The 22233-nt window shown below is 40.9% G+C and overlaps 1 protein-coding gene and 1 pseudogene across 2 annotated transcripts; one reads left to right on the top strand and one right to left on the bottom strand.

Moving 5' to 3' along the window:
• Window positions 1–1240: 1240 nt before the first annotated feature.
• Window positions 1241–19707, top strand: LOC105490953 (biogenesis of lysosomal organelles complex 1 subunit 6). 2 transcript variants are annotated; one of them, XR_011606082.1, is made up of 7 exons: window positions 1241–1557; window positions 6488–6629; window positions 12835–12922; window positions 15183–15269; window positions 16455–16577; window positions 17003–17050; window positions 19553–19707. XR_011606082.1 is itself a non-coding variant. In XM_071066917.1 (6 exons), the coding sequence occupies exons 1-5, from the start codon at window positions 1476–1478 to the stop codon at window positions 16572–16574; spliced, it is 519 nt and encodes a 172-aa protein (XP_070923018.1). In that variant the 5' UTR covers window positions 1241–1475; the 3' UTR covers window positions 16575–16577; window positions 17003–19707. The 2 variants fall into 2 exon arrangements, 1 of the variants encoding a protein (XP_070923018.1); XM_071066917.1 differs by having other exon boundaries at window positions 17003–19707.
• Window positions 19708–21486: 1779 nt separating this feature from the next.
• On the bottom strand, window positions 21487–22008 carry LOC105490948 (proteasome subunit beta type-3 pseudogene; annotated as a pseudogene).
• Between the last annotated feature and the right edge of the window lie 225 nt (window positions 22009–22233).

The raw sequence follows: 22233 nt of genomic DNA, 5'->3' as shown, positions 1-22233 counted from the left end.
TGGTCAGAAGTCCAACACTGATCGCATGAGGATAAAATCAAGGTGTCATCAGAGCATTAGAGAGGCTTCGGGGGAATGTTTCCTTATCAGTTCCAGCTTCCGGAGGTCACCCACAACGCTGGAGGCTCCCTTCCTCTATATTCAAAGCCAACAATGTTGTATCTCACTAATCATTCTTCATAGTTACTTGTCATTCTTGACTCTCTTTTGCAGTTTTGGAGGCCCTTATGATTACAATTGGCCCACTGGAACAATCCAGGATAATGTTTTTTTTTTTTGAGATGGAGTCTCGCCCTGTTGCCCAGGCTAGAGTGCAGTGGAGCTCATTGCAACCTCTGCCTCCCTGGTTAAAGCGATTCCAGGATAATCTATTTCAACACCAGGTAATTAACAACCTTAATTCCCATTTGCTATGCAAGCTAACACAATCACAGCTTCTGGTGGTTAGGCTGTGGACATCTTTGAGGGGCTATTATTCTGCCTACCATGGGTAATAAGGAGGAGCTAATACTAAGAGGAAAAGAGGCCCAAAGAGGAAAGGGTGTGAATGCACTGATAAGGGCAATGGGGAGCCAGTGCACGTTTCTGAGGCTTGCAAATTCTTATTTTTTTGAAGTAAGCTTTGGTTGCAGCTGAGAAAACTGAACAGGCATAGTTGGGGAGCAACATCAGGAGGCCACCATTACAGTTGAGATGAGAGGGTATAAGCTAGAGGTGGCAGAGCTAAATCGTTTTCTTTGGTCCAAAGCTGTCTACATGCCCTTTTCTAAGTGTTTTCCAACAGAATTCATGAGATCATTCCACAGGATCTCAGCAAGTGCAGTTTCTGATAATTTGGTCGAATTTGTTCAGTAGCTGCTGCAACGGAGGGCTTAAATCTTTCATCTACACTTAACAAGGGGAGACCGGAATAGTGGCAAAACCGTAGTTAGCAAGGCTGAGGCTCGCAGAGACCTAGGCATCGAATTTTTTAATGGTCCAAACCGCAGGGAAAGCGCGCACTCCCTGTTCTTAAGTTTTTCCCTAAACAGGGAGATAACACTAAAAAGCTGTCCCGCGTGAAGGCTGAAAGTCCTGTTTTCTCCCTAGCTTCAGTGAACAAATCCTGACTGCTCGCCCGCGTCCAACAAAGACAACGCTCTTCCGGTCTTCGTGACCCACCCGGTGAGCAGCCCAAACCCGCCACCGTCCTCCCTCAGCTCCCACCAATCGGGTCGCAGGGCCTCGAGCCCCGCACTGCTGAGTCCGTTGGCACTGCGTCCGGGGCCAGACGACGACATCAGCGCGGGGTCCCCACAACGCCATGGGGCAGAGCCAACTCTCGAGCGCGTGACCGAAGCCTGCAGTTTTTAGCTTCCGTCACTTCCGGGTGCGACAATCTCTTCTGTCCGGCCAGACACTGGAGTCGTTAGGTGCCTCCTTGCTTCTGACGGGCCACACGTTTGCCCCTTCTCTCTGTTCCCAGCTGGAGGGACATGAGTGTCCCTGGGCCGTCGTCTCCGGACGGGGCCCTGACACGGCCACCCTACTGCCTGGAGGCCGGGGAGCCGACCCCTGGTACGTACTGTCGGGTGGGAAGCGCGGCCCGGGCTGGGTGTGAGGGGCCGGGACCGGAATGGGTAGGACTCCGGAGAAACCGTGAGGGAGTAGGCGGTTTTTGGCAGCTACGGCCCCCGGGCTCTGCCCCTAGTGCAGAAATGGGGAACCGCGCTGGGCCCTCTACCCAGCGCAATGGGCAGAACTGAAGTCCCGAGGGCAAGCTTTGTATTGGGCTGCAATTGGAGGCGGATGATGGTGAAGCCATTCTGAGTTTCTGACTCCGATACGTCATTAGTTATTTTTCATACGGCATGGTGGGGGATGGATTTACCAGAAAGATGATCAGCTTATAATTCAGAGAGGTGACGTATCCTATAATATTGACCACTCATGAAATGCGTGGTCAGCTTGGTGATAATTGCTTCATCCCTATTCCTGCAGCAGTCTTCTCGACCGAGTTCCAGGAGGGATTTAAGCTCTAATGCCCTAAGGCATCCATTGAATGGAATGAATTAACTTGCTGTGCACCCAAAATGGTACTATTTATGTACCATCCTTGGGAGAAGTGAGAAAATGGTCACTCAGAGCATTTTCTGTGTTCTCTGATTCAGATGAGGCCCTAGATGAGAAAGGCTGCAGGGCTTTGTATATGCTTTTTGTTTTACCTCCTGTTTCAGAAATATAGGGGTTACCCCCAAATAGTGCTCTCAGCACTTTCCTGTTCATGCTTTTCCTCAAAGATCTCTTCACACTTTCATAAGTCGCTTCTATAAATGTGACTTCCTTGTATGTATTTGAAACTTGGGCCTCTGTTTACTCTTGTGTGCTTCTCCATCTGCTAGCTGGATACCTTGACGTGGCTGTTTTGCACTAATCTCACAGTAAGGCATGTACATAAATGAAAACGTGTCTCATCCTGTTAATGGTGGTAGGTTACTCTGACTTGAAACTTTGAAAATGCTCTGGACTTTTTCCTTTCTCTCCTTCCACCTCTAAGGGATTCTCCTATACAATTCCATCTCCTTGTAATTTCACCCTTAAAACAGCCGTTGAAAGGCTAGTCCACCTCCAGTCTTACTCTTTCAACGCATCTGTCCCACTGCTATCACATCACTGTCCCAAGATAAAGCTTCAGTCATGTCATTCCTGTACTCAGAAACCTTAAATAGCTCCTCACTACTTATTAACAAAGCTCCAAACCGTTAACTTGGCAGTTAGAGACCCTTACTGACCTTCCACATGGTCTTAAATAAGCTCGCTATTGCTATGCTGCATATGCTCCATGCGTCTCCAGAAGAAGCCTGTATTGTATTCCAGCCTTTCCTCATGCTGCCTTCTTTACCCATATTGCATCCATTCCACTCCTGCCACAGATTTCTTCCCCATTTGGAAACAGTCCTCACAGATTGTTGGTGGGAGTGCAAATTGGTGCCAGTTTCTTAGGAGGGCAGTTTGGCAATGTCTATTTAAAAAATGCATAAACTCTTTGTCCCAACAGTCTACTTCTAAGAATTTATACTACGGAAAGTGACACAAATATACAGATAAACAGAGAAGCTCACTGCAGCATTGTTTGAAATAGCAAAAAGTGAAAATAACCTAAATAATCCATCTATGGGGGACTGGTTAAACAAACTATGGTAGAATTCTGTTCTGTTAAAAAGAATGTAGTAGATCCCTATATGTTGGTATGGAAAGATACATACGATACATGTTTTAAAAGTTGCAGAATGGTATGAGTAATATTTTGTTTGTGATAAAAAACAATATATGCATAGGCATGCAAAGACAATTTCTGGAAGGCTCTGTGAGAAACTCCAGAGTAGCTCCTGCTGGAGTAAGAAGGAGTATTTTTACTTTTCAGTTTGTGCCTCCGTCTGTAGTGTTTTAAGTTTTTACAGTGAGTAACACTCAAATAGACAAAGAGAAATGAAAACTCCATCCATTCTTTGAGCTTTAGCTCAATGTCCACACTTCCTTTAGAATTTTTCTTAGACTTCCCTAATGAAAGTCGCTCTCCCCTGAATTTTCATAACATTTTCTGTTTCTCTAATGGCACTTCTCATTTCTGTGATTCGTCGTATTGTGCCCTTCCAGGGAAGGGGACTTGCCTTATTTATTGTTGTAGCCTCACAACCTGGTACATAATATAGATGTTCAGCAAACCTTTCTTGTATGAATAGAGTAAGGACTCTTCCTTTCTTCTTCTTTACTCTCCCACAATAAAGCACCTTGAACTTAGTAATTAAATATATATAAAAACATGAGTAGCTTCTTAACCATTAGAAGCAGAGGGTAAAAGAGAGGAAAACAAAACAAACAAACAAAAAACATGAGTAACTGAGACTCATTAACCAGAACATTGGTGTGGGAGGAGGGTTTGTGAGTTAAAATGTATGAATATATTTTAAGTGAAGTGAATTAGTTGTTATTCCTTAAAGTTGAAATGTCCTTTTTTGGGGTGTTCCTTTCATAAAACATTAAGAAAATTGTTTTCTTTTTTTTTTTTTTTTTGAGACAGAGTTTCACTCTTTTTGCCCAAGCTGGAGTGCAGTGGCGCGATCTCGGCTCACCGCAACCTCCGCCTCCCAGGTTCAAGCGATTCTCCTGCCTCAGCCTCCCAAGTAGCTGGGATTACAGGCATGTGCCACCACCCCGGCTAATTTTGTATTTTTAGTAGAGACGGGGTTTCTCCATGTTGGTCAGGCTGGTCTTGAACTCTCGACCTCAGGTGATCCACCTGCCTCGGCCTCCCAAAGTGCTGGGATTACAAGCGTGAGCCACCGTGCCCGGCCTGAAAATTGTTTTCTATATTTATTAATACTTAAAGTTGCTGATTGCATTGTTATTGTCATCAAGCCTTAAGCAATGGCATAATTGGTGGATATAATTTATTCACTTCCTATACAGTTGGTACATTAATATCCCTAAGTGCTTCACTTTTCTCTCACTCTCTCTATATATATGTATATATATAGATTTTTTTCTTTTGTTGGTTTTTGTATTTTTATTTTATATGTGGAGTGCTTCAGTTTCTAGTTAGCTCTTACCTATTTGAACGTTGTCTTGCAACTTTGAGAAGTCCAATGTTTGTTCATGTGTTTCTTAGGGTTAAAATAAAAATTACATAATTTTATTTTGATTTTCAAAAAGTTTACTTTGAATATGATAGCATGTTGTTTTCCTCAATCTTTTTTTTTTTTTTTTTGAGGCAGAGTCTTGCTCTGTCACGCAGGCTGGAGTGTAGTGGCACAATCTTGGCACACTGCAGCCTCTGCCTCCCAGGTTCAAGCAATTCTTGTGCCTTAGCCTCTCGAGTAGCTGAGATTACAGGCATACAACAGTATGCCCGGGAAATTTTTGTATTTTTAGTAGAGATGGAGTTTCACCATGTTGGCCAGGCTGGTCTCAAACTCCTGACCTCAAGTGATCCGCCCACCTCAGCCTCCCAAAGTGCTGGGATCACAGGCGTGAGCCACTGTGCCGAGCCGGTTTTTCTCAGTTTTGCCAAAATTTAAATCTGTGGTACAAATTATACTTAGAAATGTGTCACAAGTAATGTGTCGTGATAACTGTATTCTGTAGAGTGATCTAATTTGATGTTACTGATGGTTACTAGACTATAATTGAAGAGAGATGTTTCAGAGTTTAATATTAATCATAATTTTAGTGTATAATTTTAGTAAAGTGACTATCTTACTTTTTTTTCTCTGATTATAAATCAGTGATTCCATCTTACAAACCATTAAACCCTATTTAGAAATTGTATTTTTCTTGGTAGGAATGGTGATTGATAGTTATTCATCTTAGATGTTTTTGAATACCTGGCACAATGCTTACACTTTTATTATTCAAAGGAAAGTGATGAGGCACTGATCCCAGCATCAGGTCTAGATTTATACACAAGACTATGATGATACACTATTTTCTAGGGTAAATTAAGGTGCCGAATCTTAAGAGAGAAGAAATTCTTAGAAAATCCCTCTTTTCCTCCCTAACAAATAACACAACAACCCCCCTTTTACATGTAAATAACACATCAAACTATATGCAAAATCAATGTTGACCTATAGTTTTGTTTCCACAGAATTGAAAACATACTTTTTTTAGGCATTGCATTTCTGTTTATATAATTTTTTCATGCTTTTGAAAGCAAGAATGCTTTAGTTCAGTGACTGTTACCCAAGTTTTGGCCTCAGTCTCCTTTATTTTATTTTTATTTTTATATTTATTTATTTTTTTGAGACAGGGTCTCACTCTGTTGCCCAGGCTGGAGTGCAGTGGTATGATCATAGCTCGCTGTAGCTATGAACTTCTGGGCTCAAGTTACCCTCCCACCTCAGCCTCCTGAATAGCTGGGACCACAGGTGTGCGCCACCATGCCCAGCCATTCTGGGCTCAAGCAATTCTCCTCCCTTGGCCTCCCAAAGTGCTAGGATTACAGGTGTGAGCCACTGCTCCTGGCCTTCAGACTCCTTTGATAATCCTGTGACAACTATAAGTCCTCTGCCCTGAAAAATATATAAAGATACAGAATTTTGTGTAAATGTTCATTTATCATAGGCTTTACCTTATAGTAGTAACTTAAAAACATTTTTTGAGCATTCATAACTCATTTTTTAGAGGAAGCTCAGAGATAAAAGTTTAAAAAGAAAAGAAGGATACCTGTGGTTGGGAGTGTGTGTGTGTGTGCTCTCAACCCCATTTGTGGGCTTCCTTTCTACCTGCTACTCCCCAGCCTCCTTTTATTAGCTGTGTCAATTTGAAAGGTTCCGACTGGTCAGAGTGCAGTGGTGTTTACAACTAATTGATCACAACCAGTTACAGATTTCTTTGTTCCTTCTCTAATCCCACTGCTTCAGTTGACTAGCCTAAAAAATAAATAAATAAATAAATAAATAAATAAAATAAATAAAAGGTTCCTAAATTTGATTTTTGCTGGGGACAGGTTTAAGTGACACTTCTCCAGATGAAGGGTTAATAGAGGACTTGACTGTAGAAGACAAAGCTGTGGAGCAACTGGCAGAAGGATTGCTTTCTCATTATTTGCCAAATCTGCAGAGATCAAAACAAGCCCTCCAGGAACTCACGTAAGCTAATAAAAAACCAGATATACACTAATTTCCTCTGTGGCATAGTCATAATTTGTATAGTTGTATACTGTGTTAAGACATAATATTTTTTAACATGGAATTATAATTGAGTATGTCTATATCTTTATTGATAGCAGATGGGAATAGAGGAGTACGTAGTATTCTAAATGTAAAAAGTGAAATGAATACTCCTAGGGTGTTTGATCTCTTCTAAGAAGTCCTCCTAAATCTTACCTAGCCTCTGTGATTAGGTTTGGTGTTTTATCATTATTTTATTAAAGTATTACCTGTTGGGGATTGTTCAGGTGGATATATACCTGTTTCCGAGTAGAGTTGAAAAACTGCCTCCATAAAAGTCACACTTGTTTTCAGTTGCTAGTTCAAATGAGTTGCCAGAGATCTGTAAGTATCTTTCCTGAGATGATCTGTTTCATTCCCAGTAGATAACTTTACTAGTAAGTAAAGATGGGGCCGGGCGTGGTGGCTCATGTCTGTAATCCCAGCACTTTGGGAGATCAAGGCGGGTGGATCACGAAGTAAGGAGATTGAGACCATCCTGGCTAACACAGTGAGACTCTGTCTCTACTAAAAATACAAAAAATTAGCTGGGCGTGTTGACGGGCGCCTCTAGTCCCAGCTGCTCGGGAGGCTGAGGCAGAGAATGTTGTGAACCCGCGATGGGGAGCTTGCAGTGAGCCGAGATCATGCCACTGTACTCCAGCCTGGGCAACAGAGCGAGACTCCGTCTCACAAAAAAAAAAAGAAAAAAAAAAGATTGGAGGTTATGTTAAGAAAACGGATAAGATAGAACAGAACCCATAGAGTGGGATCAGTATACAAAAACATATACTCAGGCTTTATCAGCTCCCATCCACAGACAACAGACTCAGCTTCTGCCTCCTCCTGGGTCAGAGCCTCTCTGGATAGCCCAGGCTGGCCTGTCATTTCTTTCTGTGGTGGTCATCTTTACACTGGCCACGAACTGCTGCTGCTCTGAGACCTACCCTTTGAAAACTTACTTAAGAGGCCTTTATTAGGGCAAAAGGAGAGGAATAATAACTGTGCTAATTTTATAATTATAAGTAATGTTATAATCCTTGGTGTTAAGGTGCTAAATGCATATGAAAGGATCTCGGCTCACTGCAACCTCCGCCTCCTGGGTTCAAGAGATTCTCTTGCCTCAGCCTCCCAAGTAGATGGGATTACAAGTGGCACACCATCGCACCCAGCTATTTTTTTTTGTATTTTTAGTAGAGACGGGTTTCACCATGTTGGCCAGGCTGGTTTTGAACTCCCGACCTCAACTGATCTGCCCACCTTGGCCTCCCAAAGTGCTAGGATTACAGGTGTGAGCCACTGTGCCCAGCCACATTCTCTGGAACCTTCTTTGAGAGTGGCCAGACTTACGGGTCAGGAAAGCACTATACTTAAAATTACAGTTTTATTATAAAGGGTACAGATCAGGACTAGCCAATGAAGAGAGACACAGGGTACTGCCTGGGAGGTTCCTGAACACAAAACTTCTGTTTCCTCTCCCAGTGAGAGGAAACCCCTGCTGCCAGCACATCAGTGTGTTCAGCAGCTTGGCGTTCGAGCCTGCAGTGAACTGTGGTCACGCCACTGCTCCCTAGCCTGGGTGACGGAGTGAGACCGTATCTCCACAACAAAAATTCAGTCTTTTAATCTATGTACTTGGAATGTCTCTATTATTTAGATGTTCTTTGTTATTTTTCATTAGTCTCCCATCTCGAAGCTCTAGGGGCCCATCATGAGTCACTTTATTAGTGTAAACTCACGTGTGATCCAGGGAGCTCATGGATAACAAAGACACTTCTGTCACTTGGAAAATTCCAAGGATTTTAGAAGCTCTGTGCCAGAAACCTGGGACAAAGATCAGACAAATTATTTGTTAGATAACAGATGTCTGTTCAGATCTTTTGCTTATTTTAAAATTGGATTATTTTTCTTATCGTTGAGTTTTAAGAGTTCTTTGTATATTTTTGATATGAGTCCTTTTATGAGTTTTGCAAATATTTTCTCCGAGACTGTGGTTTGTCTTATTACTCTCTTTACAGTGTCTTTGGCAGAGCAGGAGTTTTTAATTTTAATAAATTTATTTAATAAATAAGAAAAAATTAAATCAGTTTTTTCTTTTATGAATTGTGCTTTTGGTATTGTATCTAAAAACTCATCACCAAACCAAGGTCACCTAGATTTTCTCCTGTGTTTTCTTCTAGAAGTTCTAGTTTTGCATTTTACATTTAGACCTGTGATTTATTTTGAGTTAGTTTTTTTTTTTTGTTTTGAGACGGAGTTTCGCTCTTGTTGCCCAGGCTGTAGTACAATAGCGCGATCTCATCTCACCGCAACATGCGCATCCTGGGTTCAAGCGATTCTCCTGCCTCAGCCTCCTGAGCTGCTGGGATTACAGGCGTGCGCCACCACGCCTGTCTACTTTTTGTACTTTTAGTGGAGATGGGATTTCTCCATGTTGGTCAGGCTGGTCTCAGACCTCAGGTGATCCGCCCGCCTCGGCCTCCCAAAGTGTTGGGATTGCAGGCGTGAACCACTGCGCCCAGCCTATTTTGAGTTTTTATGGAGGCTGTAAGGTCTGTGTTTATTAATAGATTCATTTCTTTGCGCATGGATAGCCAGTTGCTTCAGCACCATTTGTTGTTGTTGTTGTTTGAGACAGGGTCTCACTGTGTTGCCCAGGCTGGAGTGCAGTGGCACAGCCTCAGCTCACTGCAGCCTTGATTTCCTGGCTCAGTGATCCTCCCATCTCAGCTGGGACTACAGGCGCACAGCACCACACCTGGCCAATTTTTGTATTTTTTGTAGAGACAAGGTTTCACCATGTTGCCCTGGCTGGTCTTGAATTCCTAGGCTCAAGTGATCCTCCTGCCTTGGCCTCCCAAAGTGCTGGGATTACAAGTATGAGCCACTGTACCCAGCCACTATTTGTTGAAAAGACTATCCTTTCTCCACTGCATTGCCTTTGCAACTTTGTCAAAGAGAAGTTGATTGTTTCTGTGTAGATTTATTTAAGGGTTTTCTGTTCTGTTCCATTGATCAATATGTTTGTTCTTTTGCCAGTACCATGCTGTCTTGATTTCTGTAGCTTTTTGTTGTTATTTTATTTTATTTTTTTTTTGAGACAGGGTCTCACTCTGTTGCCTGGGCTGAAATGCAGTGGCACAATCTCAGCTCACTGCAACCTCTGCCTCTGGGAGGTTGATTCTTGCACCTCAGCCTCCCAAGTAGCAGGAGTGACAGGTGTGTGCCACCACACTGGGCTAATTTTTGTATTTTTCGTAGAGATGGGGTTTCACCGTGTTGGCCAGGCTGATCTTGAACTCCTGACCTCAGGTGATCACCTGCCTTGGGCTCCCAAAGTGCTGGGATTACAGGAGTGAGTCACTGTGCCTGGCCAGATTTCTGTAGCTTTATAGTAAGTATTGAAATTGGGTACTGTGAGTCTTCCAGTTTTGTTCTTCAATATTGTATTGGCTTTTCTATGTCTTTGCCTTTCCATATGAACTTTCAAACAGTTTGTTGATATCTATACAATAACTTGCTGGGATTTTGATTGGCATTGCATTGAATCCTTAGATCAAGTTGAGAAGAATTTACATCTTAAAAAATATTGATGGGCTGGGCGTGGTGGTTGACACTGGTAATCCAAGCACTTTGGGAGCCTGGGGCAGAAGGATCTCTTGAGGCCAGGAGTTGGAGACCAGCCTGGGTAATGTAATGAGACCCTGTCTCTACAAAAATATTTAAAAAGTCAACCTGGCATGGTGGTGTACACCTGTAGTGATAGCTACTTGGGAGGCTGAGGCAGAGGATCCCTTGAACCAGGAGTTCTAGGCTGCCGTGAGTGATGATCATGCCACTGCAGTCCAGCCTGGATGACAGAGTCAGACCCTATCTGAACAACAACAGTTGAGTCTTTTAATCTATGTACTTGGAATGTCTCTCTATTATTTAGATTTTCTTTGATATTTTTCGTTAGAGTTTTATAATTTTTACATTTAGATCCTGCACATATTTTGTTATATTTGTACCACAGTATTTCACTGGGGATGCAGAACTACTATAAATGGTATTGTTTTTAAATTTCAAATTAATTGCTGGTACACAGGAAAGAAATTGACTTCTGTATATTAACCTTGTATCCTGAAATCTTACTATACTTGCATATTAGTTTCAGGAGGTTTCTTGTTGAATCTTTGGGAATTCCCACTAGGAAATCATCTGGGAACAAAGACAGTATTATTTCTTTCTTCTCAGTTTGTATATCTTTTATTTCTTTTTCTCGTCTTACTGTATTAGTTTGGACTTAACGTATGATGTTGAATAGGAATTGTGAGACCCCTCTTCAAACTGAAGAAAGCAAAACTGCAGATAAAGGAGGGCTGATGTATTTTCTGGAAGAGACTGTGGGGAATTGGTATCATTTCTTCCTTAAATGTTTGGTAAAAATTACCAGTGAAGCCATTTGGTCCTGGCACTGTCTTTTTTGGAAGGTTACTACTTACTGATTGAATTTGTCTGATAAATATAGGCCTATATAAACTTTCTGTTTCTCCTTGTATAAGTTTTGGTAGTTTGTATCTTTCAAAGAATTAGTCCATTCCATCCACATTATCACGTTTATGAGCACCGAATTGTTGAAAGTATTCATTTGTTATCCTTTTAATGTCTTGGGATCAGTGGTGATTATTGCTCTTTCATGAATAATACTAATACTTTGGGTCTTTTTTTTCTCGATTGTCTCACTAGAGGTTTATCAATTTTATTGATCTTTTAAAGAACAATCTTTTCGTTTCATTGATTTTTTTGTTTTCCCCCTTCTATTGTTTTCTAGTTCTAACAGCCTATTTTTGCTGTTCTGCTTATCTCGGATGGTTGACTTGCTGGGTTTTCCTCTCATCCATTCTGTATTTCACTTTCTGTGATCTCTAGTCCAAGCTGGAGGGACAAAGTTATTTATTTATTTATTTATTTATTTATTTATTTATATTTGTAGAGATGGGGTCTCACTCTGTCACATGGGCTGTAGTACAGTGGTGTGATTATAACTCACTGCAGCTTCTAACTCCTGGGTTCAAGCAATCCTTCTGCCTCAGCCTCCCAAGTAGCTCGGACCACAGGTGTGTGCCACCACACCCAGCTAATTTTTTTTTTTTTTTTTTAGTTTTTGTAGAGGGTCTCACTTTGTTGTCCGTGCTGGTCTCAAATTCCTGGCTTCAAGCAATCCTCCTTCCTTGGCCTCCCAAAATGCTGGGATTATAGGCATGAACCATTGTGTCTGGCCAAGAGACAAATTTATGCCAGACTCAGTGCTGGATAGTAGAGATGTTGTAATTGCCGTCAGCCTCTTCGTTGCTATTTCTTTTTTTATCATTATTCTCTAGATAGCACAGTTTTACAAGCAAATCACATCATATTTTTCTTTGTAGCATTCTTTAAAATATTCAGGTAGGTGACCCTTTTAATGTCACTTATTCCTGTGATCCTAACATTGATTGATGTGGAAAGAAATATCAAGGAAGTTGGCTTCTCTTCCTCAATGAGTTTTGAATCCTAATTTTAAAGAGAAACATTAGAAATTATCTGGTCTGACCTTCTCACTTTGTAAAAGAGGAGATTTAGGCCAGAGAAATAAACTGAATTTCTGAGATCACATAACTGGCTGTTGGCTGGGGAAAGCTATGATTTCCAGTCCTATGCTTTTTTCATCTTGCTGCTTAATTATCCTTTTTGACTTACTATCCCTTGATACTGCATCTTTCTCAACTCTAATCTGAAAACCATTGTTCCTCATTTCCTTTATGGGAATGTTGCAGTTTTAAGATATACAAAACATTGAATTTCTTGGGCAAAATACTACAAAAAACTTCTTTTTTGGAATAATACAGAGAGTTGTTAAAAGTAACAGGTAATAAAATACTTTTAAATGATTGGATTATTTTAGTTATTAGAAATTGAAGCAAGAATAAAAGACACAAAAAGTTATCAGAATGTGGCTTTAGAATATTATTTTGAAAAATCCTATTCTATATTAAATAAACCTTGGAGAGTTAATACGTTTCCTACTTAATTTCTGTTACGATTAACCAAGATGAATATGATTCCTTTTAATGGGCCAGTATTTTAAATATGTAGAGTTTGTCTTGGCTGTGTGTTTTTGTTTCAGACAGAACCAAGTTGTATTGTTAGACACACTGGAACAAGAGATTTCAAAATTTAAAGAATGTCATTCTATGTTGGATATTAATGCTTTGGTAAGTATGATTTAGTTGATGTAACTTAATGACATCTTAGCAATAGCTAGATTTTAAGTTTAGAATTTGTCTTTTTAACAAGAAACCTTGATTGAACTTCTATTGTGTTGAATTGTTATCTTTCAAATGTTGAATTTGTAGTAATTCAACTACGAAATTTAGTAGTTGTAGTAATTTAGAAATTGTAGTAATTTGTAGAAGTTGAACTTATTTGTGCATTTGGAATAGACCTGCTCATAATTGAAGACTTAGAAAAGAGGACTGAGACTGGGCACAACGGCTCATGCCTGTAATCCCAGCACTCTGGGAGGCTGAGGCTGGAGGATTGCTTGAGCCCAGCAGTTCAAGACCAGCCTGGGCAACATAGTGAGAACTCATCTCTACAAAAAGTAATTTAAAAAAATAGCCCGGTATGGTGGCAAATGCCTGTAGTCTCAGCTATTCCAGGAGCTGAGGTAGAAGGATTGCTTGAGCCTAGGAGGTCGAGGCCACAAGTGAGCTGTGATTGTGCCACTGTACTCCAGCCTGGGTGACAAAGGGAGACCCTGTTTCAAAAAAAAAAAACAAAAAACAAAACTAACTGAAAGTAAAGAACCTTTGGGGTACCATTTTTTTTTCTTTAAAGAAAGTGTATTTCTCTTTACCAATTACATGGTTTCTTAAATTAGCATTTTATTTAATTATATGGCATATTCATAATGCTATAATAAATTAATGCCATAGGCTGAAGTGGCCACTTTGAGAACGATCAATTATAGCTTTCAATATAAATAGTTGAACAGTTAAATTTCATCAGAAGTTCTATAGCTTTTTGATGAGAGGAAGTGATACTCTTTATTATAAGAAACAAGGAATTAACAAAAAGGGAACTTGTTGCTACCTTTATTTTCTGATGAACATTAAAAATAGTTTCGTTTGTGGGCAGGGCATGGTGACTTATGACTGTAATCCCAGCACTTTGGGAGGCTGAAGTAGGAGGGTGGCTTGAGGCCTGGTGTTTAGGACCAACCCGGCCAACATAGCAAGACCCCATCTCTATTAAGAAGAAAAGAAGCTGGGTTTGCATGACTGTAGCCATTCATGCATACCTCAAAAAATGGACTTTTCTTTGGACAAAGATGGTTTACTAATGTTTTCCATTTATAACAATTAAAAACAAAATTCATATTCTCTGGCATTAGACAGAGGCCTGCGGAAGTAAATACAGAGTCATCTGCCCGGTAGTTCCTGGTTTCTTGTGAGGGAGGTGGGCAAGGCCACACTGACCTACTTTTGTGTTCCCCACTGAGATCCTGTTGCAACAGAAGGAATATTTGTTGAATGAATGAATGTTGAATGAATTAACCAAGCAGATGTAATACTGTTGCTTTGGTCTGAAGGGGCAGGATGGAGTCTTCCTCTTTTTTCTTCTCTTAGTCAAGAGTAGTTTTTATTATCATCTGGGAACTGAAAACTGGAAGGCCCAGGATATGTAAAAAGGGACTGTAACTTCTGAGATAATCAGACAGTGACTTTACTTGCAGCTACATTAAGGCTGTGAATCTCTCTACTGACATTTCCTTCATTTCTTCTCTTTCTGTAACCTTGTCTGAAAATAGGGTGCTTTTCTCCTTCTCTGTGACATCTCTAGGCTTGCATTATCCTCCCATCTTCTCCTGACATAAGACTTCATTTTAGATTATGCAGGTTGGCTGAGTTGTAAAGTCTGTACTTACAATTCCTCGAGAATGAAAGTGTCCTCACAGAGATCATTCTGCTTAATCTGACTAAAAGAGCCCAAGGAATAGGATTAAACTTGTCCACAGTCTTCTCTGTTCAGGGCTCTGTGGCCACAGCTTGGGTTTTCCATATGGGCAGACACTTCACTTAAACTATTTCATGTGCTCTGGCTCAGTCTCTCTCTTGTAAAGGCAGAGAGAATGCTTTACTTCTCTTCAATGAAACTGATAGCGTTGTTGATAGTCTTACCTGAAATTTTATAATTACATGTTTTTAAAGCAAAATCTTGTCTATTCCCATCTTAATATGTCTGTTTTATATTTAGTAATACTTTTGTCTATCTGAACTAAATCAAATGTCTTTCAAATCCTACTAATGATATAAGGAAATCTTTATTTTGGAATTAAAATGTTGAGATAAGGTTGTAAAAATTTTGACCAATTTAGGAAGCACGAACTGTCATTTATATGTTGACTTATTTATTCATTTTGATATTTTAGTCTATTTTAACTTGACTTTTCATTTATTTTTCCACGTTAAGTTTGCTGAGGCTAAACACTATCATGCCAAGTTGGTGAATATAAGAAAAGAGATGCTGATGCTTCATGAAAAAACATCAAAGTTAAAAGTGAGTTGAAAATTCTTTCACATTCTTTACAAAAGTAGAGGTTTAATTGTTGTGTTTTTTTTTTTTTTTTTTTTTTTTTTGAGGCAGAATTTTGCTCTTGCCGCCCAGGCCGGAGTGCAATGGTGCGATCTCGGCTCACTGCAACCTCTGCCTCCTGGGTTCAAGTGATTCTCCTGCCTCAGCCCCCGAAGTAGCTGGGATTACAGGCGCCCGCCACCACACCGACCTAATTTTTGTATTTTTAGTAGAGACGTGGTTTCATCATGTTGGCCAGGCTGTTCTCAAACTCCTGACCTCAGGTGGTAACGCCCGCCTTGGCCTCCCAAAGTGCTGGGATTATAGGCGTGAGCCACTGTGTCCAGCCAGTATTCTTTTATTTTTATTTTTATTTTTTTTGAGACGGAGTCTCGCTCTGTTGCCCAAACTGGAGTGCAGTGGCCAGATCTCAGCTCACTGCAAGCTCCGCCCTTCGGGTTCACGCCATTCTCCTGCCTCAGCCTCCTGAGTAGCTGGCACTACAGGCGCCCGCCCCCTCGCCCTGCCAGTTTTCCGTATTTTTTAGTAGAGACGGTGTTTCACCGGGTTAGCCAGGATGGTCTCGATCTCCTGACCTCGTGATCCGCCCGTCTCGGCCTCCCAAAGTGCTAGGATCACAGGCTTGAGCCACCGCGCCTGGCCCAGCCAGTATTCTTATTTTGACTTTTATACCCTCATTTACAATAGCATAATTAATTCATGGTACATTGTTTTCTTTTAAAAAATGTCATTGTTTATGAAATATTAGAGACAGGGTCTCACTATGTTGCTGAGGCTGGTCTTAAACTCCTGAGCTCAAGCTCCCCTGGCCTCGACCTCCCTAAGTTCTAGGATTATAGACATGAGCCACCGCATGCAGCCTAAAAAATGTCATTTTTTTTGAACTGCACACTGAGCTTTTTTACTAATAGCTGGGTTGATAGGCTTAGATTCTCTGGATATGCACTACAGTTCTCATTTAATAACAGCTTAGAGCAACAAATTTTTTTTGAATCAGAAGGACCTTAAATTATCCCAAATTTAAATGTCCAAGATGAAATTTATTAGTGTGAATGAATTACCTCAAAGCAGAGCACTATTATTTTCAAATTAGACCATACCTGTAACCCCTGATTGCTCTCTTGGATTTTAATTTTTTTTTTAACACAGAAAAGAGCCCTTAAACTGCAGCAGAAGAGGCAAAAAGAAGAGTTGGAAAGGGAGCAGCAACGAGAGAAGGAGTTTGAAAGAGAAAAGCAGTTAACTGCCAGACCAGCCAAAAGGACGTGAAAAGTTGTGTTTGTGTGTTTTCTTCTCCTGTCCCATATTTGCGTTATGATGACTTAATGTAGACTGAAGTTGAGGTAGTGCCTTATGCCATTATGTCATATGTTGAAATCCTTATTCCGGTATTACTGTGTCTCCATGCCTTTTTTCCAAGTAGCAGACGTCATGTTGCTTGGTTTTTGATATTTATATGTAAGTTTTTCAAATTTTGTTTAATTTTAAAATTTATTATTTTGATCTTGAATTATTTATAAACCGGAAAATGGTTTGATTATTGTGAGTCAAAACTCTAAGTGGTTAAAAATTAGTATGAATTTTTTAGCTTCTTGATGAATACAGATTTAAAACTCTCCAGTTCTTATTTTATGAAATGACTTGCCTTTCTGGTAATACAATGCTGATTTTTTAGTAATTGCCTTTTCATTGCTTAGTTAAGAAGAAATGCCAGCTGTTTAATCACACCTACCCCTGGAAAAGAGGTGAGTGAGCCTTTTGAACAGTTGAATTTCATCAGAAGCTCTATAGCTTTTTGGTGAGAGGAAGTGATACTCTTTATTATAAGAAACAAGGAATTAACAAAAATAAGGAACTTGTTGCTACCTTTCTTTTCTGTTGAACATTAAAAATAGTTTGGTTTGTGGACTGGCCATGGTGGCTTATGGAGAAGAGATGAGCGTTTGTGAAGAACATAGTGGAGAAGTGCATGCACGAGAAATAACAGCACTTTAGGTGTAGTTCAGGTGAGCAAGATGCCAGATAGATTCTACTAACCATATACTCTCCCTGCTTCTTAGTGTCGTTGTCACTGCTTTCTGCAGCTTTTGGGTTCAGAGTAGATTATATCTATTCCTAAAGCTTGGTGGAGGTGGTGGAGCTATCACACACTCAAATGAGCTTGTATATTTATCATATAATATAGTATTATAATAACAGTTATCATACACTGAGATATAGTTTCTGTGCTTGTAAAAAATTCTTGGCTGGGCGCGGTGGCTCAAGCCTGTAATCCCAGCACTTTGGGAGGCCGAGACGGGCGGATCACGAGGTCAGGAGATCGAGACCATCCTGGCTAACCCGGTGAAACCCCATCTCTACTAAAAAATACAAAAAAACTAGCCGGGCGAGGTGGCGGGCGCCTGTAGTCCCACCTACTCAGGAGGCTGAGGCAGGAGAATGGCGTAAACCCGGGAGGCGGAGCTTGCAGTGAGCTGAGATCCGGCCACTGCACTTTAGCCTGGGCGACAGAGTGAGACTCCGTCTCAAAAAAAAAAAAAAAAAAAAAATTCTTGAAGTGAGGCCGGGCGTGGTGGCTGACGCCTGTGATCCCAGCACTTTGGGAGGCCAAGGTGGGCGGATCACGAGGTCAAAAGATTGAGACCATCCTGGCCAACATGGTAAAACACCGTCTCTACGAGAAATACAAAAATTGGCTGGGTGTGGTGGCGGGCACCTGTAGTCCCAGCTACTTAGGAGGCTGAGGCAGGAGAATCGCTTGAACCCGGGAGGCAGAGGTTGCAGTGAGCCAAGATGCGCCACTGCACTCCAGCCTTGGTGACAGGGCAAGACTCTGCCTCAAAAAAAAAAAAAGCCAGAAAATTTCTTGAAGTGGAATGATGTACACCAACTACTGACTTTATAGATAATTACAGGGATGGTGAAAAACTAGTAAATAACTTCACAAAAGAGGCAGCATGATACGTTTAGTGTTTTCTAGAATTTTTTTTTGTATATTGTATGTAAGAACTTATTGTTTGAGGGAAATATTATGAGGTTTCATTGTTTAAAATCAAGAGTGTATTGTTTACTGTTTCACACTATTATTTAATATCCAAGTGGTCTCCAATCTCCATTACATAGGGACTGTACAGAGCCTGTGAAGATGTATGAATGTGTATCTTTTATAGTCCACAATACATTTTTGGTAAGATGGAATCACTACCTCTGATCACATATATCAGACTAATGATGGAGAAAGCATTAGGTTTAAGTTGAGGGCTAAGAACTGGTTTGTTTAAAGGTTTAAATTGTTGGAAAGAGCATTTGCCTCCTTTAATGAATGATGGTCTCAGAATTCAGTTGACTTTGACCTAATATTTAAGAATATAAATATATTTTACTTGAAAAGGCTGAGTGTTGCCCTCAAACACTTGCTAAAACTGCCTAGGGCAGGATTCATTGGGGCTTGTGGACAATGTCACCTAATTGCTGAATGTACTCATTATAATATGATATCTGACAAAGGTGGTACAGTGTTTCTGAGTCATTTGGGACCAACTGCGTGGTTGTTTAAAATGCTGATTCCTGCACATGACTCTCCATCTACTGAAGCACAGCTCTTTTCTGTGTTTTGCTTTGCTTTTTGTGTTTAAAGTTTCCCTCAGTGATTCCAGTGCACCTGAAAAGTTGAGAACCACAGGCTTAGTGGTAGGTCGGGGTTTCCCACACTAGGCTGCATGGCATTATCACCTGGGAACGTTAAAAAAAATACAGACATTCTCGATTCTTTGTGTAGTTATGGTGTGGATCCCATGTATTTTTTTAAAAGTTCCCCAGATAATTTTGATGTCAGGAGTCACTAGTATAGACTATCTATCTAGTGAGTTGTGTTATAAGCAATGAGATACTTTAAAAGCTACCCAGTAACTCTTGGGATTAATTTTATGAAATAAATTCTGAGCTGCTGCTTTTGATAGTCAGACTTAAGACTGAACCCCAGTAGACAGGCTATAGATATAGAATTCTGGTTAGTTAATTGAACTTTTGTGATGTATTTAAAAACAAATCATATTTATTGAACAAATGGCAAGGCACAAATACTTTCAGAATTGTATTTAAGTTTTGAAGATTTTTTAAAAAGTGAAAATGAATATATATTAGTATCCTCTATTTTAAAGTCAATTGTAAACCAGAAGTACTGTTATTTTGGTGATTAAAATCCAAAACTTTAGCTGTATTTCAGTAACAAAAACATATCTTACTAGACTGAGTGCGATGGCTCACACCTGTAATCCCAGTGCTTTGGGAGGCTGAGGTGGGAAGATTCTTTGAGCCCAGGAGTTCAAGGCTGCAGTGAACTCTGATCGCACCACTGAACTTCAGCCCGGATGACAGAGAGAGACCCTGTTTCTAAAACCCAGACAAACAAACAAACAAGGTATCTTACTGACTAAACTGGAATGGAACTCATAATTAGTCTTGTATTTTTCCACAAAATAGTGAATTGGTACTTGGGAGACTTCTGTTTTTTGTTGAAAAAATTGCTTTTGTTTTCAAATTATATCACCTGTGTTCTGAACTAAAATGATGGGAGTTCATTTTGTATTTACTTTGCAGTATATATCATGTAAATATGCAAATATTGAATGTAATGTAGATTGTGTCCTCATTGAGTTTTTGGGTGATACAGTTTATAAATATACCAATTATATACCCTCATACATTCGTCTGATTTTGAGCTTGTAACATGAGAACTGCTTTTTACACATTTAATAAAAAAAGTCTCTGAATTATCTGATATCATTTAGCAAGCATCCTTCTGTGCATAGCACTATATACTCCCCTTCATGTACATTATTTCAAACATTCTACTATCTTCTCTTCTCACCTGTTATCTTTCTCTTAATGTTCTCCATCTATTGTGTCACAAAATTATGGGTCCACTCATGAAATTTATTTTAGAAAGGTGATAAAAAAGGGGGCGCGGTGGCTTATGCCTGTAATCTCAGCGCTTTGGAAGGGCAAGGCGGGCAGATCACTTGAGGCTAGGAGTTCAAGACCAGCGCGGCCAACATGGTAAAACCCTGTCTCTACAAAAATTACAAAAATTAGCCGGGTGTTGTGGTGCATGCCTGTAATCCCAGCTACTACTCAGGAGGCTGAGGCAGGAGAATCACTTGAAATGGGAGGCAGAGGTTGCAGTGAGCCAAGGTCACGCCACTGCACTCCAGCCTGGGTGACAGAGTGAGATGCTGTATCCAAAAAAAAAAAAAGGATAGAGACTGGGCACAGTGGCTCATGCCTGTAATCCTAACACTTTGGGAGGCAGTTGGATCACTGGAGGTCAGGAGCTCGAGACCAGCCTCCAGCCTGGCCAACATGGTGAAACCTTGTCTACTAAAAATACAAAAATCAGCAGGGTGTGGTGGTGTGCTTGTAATCCCAGCTACTTGGGAGGCTGAGGCAGGAGAATCTCTTGAACCCAGGAGGTGGAGGTTGCAGTGAGCTGAGATCATGCCACTGCACTCCAGCCTGGGTGACAGAGCGAGAGCAAGACTCCATCCCCCACTCCCGCAAAAAAAATAGTGTGAAAAGATTCTAGTCAAACCAATTTCATAAAGTTTTTCACTTTTCTTTGAGAACAAAAATAATACCTACTATTAGTAGTTTGATAGGTAGAAAGTGCTTCAAAAGGATCCCTGCAGGTATGACTTATAAAAAATGAAAATTTCCAACTTATAGAATATTTTAGGTCAGATTTTTAACTTTTTTTTTTTTAAGGATATTTTATTAAAAAAAAAAAAAGTGGGCTCTGGGAACAGGGTTAGTCCATTCAGGCCTTCAATCCTAGTGGTGATTTTGTCCTTTTCAATGATGTGGACAACAACTCCACGCCTGACACTGCAACCCGGTCAACCGCATTCAGCATGGCTTGAGAGATGCTTTTTTTTTCTTTTTTTTGAGAGGGAGTTTTGCTCTGTCGCCCAGGCTGGAGTGCAGTGGCGCGATCCCTCACTGTAAGCTCTGCCTCCTGGGTTCACACCATTCTCCTGCCTCAGCCTCCCAAGTAGCTGGGACTACAGGCACCCGCCACTGCGCCCGGCTGATTTTTTGTATTGTTAGTAGAGATGGGGTTTCACCATGGCCCCGATCTCCTGATCTCGTGATCTGCCCGCCTCAGCCTCCGGAAGTGCTGGGATTACAGGGGTGAGCCACTGCGCCTGGCCGAGATGCTTCCAAACAGGTATTCTGGATCCATGCTGGGCTCCCAGAGGGACTTGCACATTCTGTACATTTGTTTGGCGCAGGTGCCACTGACCACAAAGTCATCAGTTGCCATGGGGCAGCCGATGAGATTGAGAGAGCAAATGAAGGGCTTAAAGCTCTTTGGGTCCAACCCAGAAATGACTGGCTCAGTATAGTAGGGGCCAAACTGTTTCTCATACAAGAGGTTGGCCATTATGCTCATGAGAGTATAAGGTTTGGTCTGCCAACCTTTCTTCAACTCATACAGGTTCAGCTGGAACTTCAGGCACTGGGCAACTGTCTGGACGTCTGTGGCAAGCCCAGCTAGCCCGGTGTATGGCCAGTCAACCATGAACAACATCTTCTGGAAGTCCGTGGTCACCATCTGGGCCTGGATCCTGAAGCATCTGTCTGTGGCGATAGCCACACAGTTCTTCCCCTTCATGGCCATGACAGGCCCTCCATTATAGGACATAATAGACGTGATTGTGGTATGCTAGGACCCCTTCATCCAGATTTTTAATTTTTTTAACCTTGGAGTTTTTGGATCCCTGAGGGAGGAACTTCTGTGAATGGCTTTTGGAGGGGACACAAACCCTTATAATTGTACCACAGAATTTTGTGTATGTGTATTTCCCAGGATTGGGTCTCCAGATTTCATCAGATTCATATGATGAATCTGTAAAATTTCCTACAAAGC

The sequence above is a fragment of the Macaca nemestrina genome, chromosome 7 (genome assembly GCF_043159975.1).
Source record: "Macaca nemestrina isolate mMacNem1 chromosome 7, mMacNem.hap1, whole genome shotgun sequence".
NCBI lineage: Eukaryota > Metazoa > Chordata > Mammalia > Primates > Cercopithecidae > Macaca > Macaca nemestrina.
The sequence above is the reverse complement of the archived record's forward strand: the minus strand, read 5'-3'. Positions and strand labels throughout refer to the sequence as shown.

Bases quoted from the DNA above. Each gene is read 5' to 3' on its own strand.
- LOC105490953 (XM_071066917.1), top strand. From the start codon at position 1,476: ATGAGTGTCCCTGGGCCGTCGTCTCCGGACGGGGCCCTGACACGGCCA. The intron at 1,558-6,487 runs GTACGTACTGTC...TGCTGGGGACAG, and splicing joins GGCCGGGGAGCCGACCCCTG to GTTTAAGTGACACTTCTCCA. The intron at 12,923-15,182 runs GTAAGTATGATT...TTCCACGTTAAG, and splicing joins TGTTGGATATTAATGCTTTG to TTTGCTGAGGCTAAACACTA.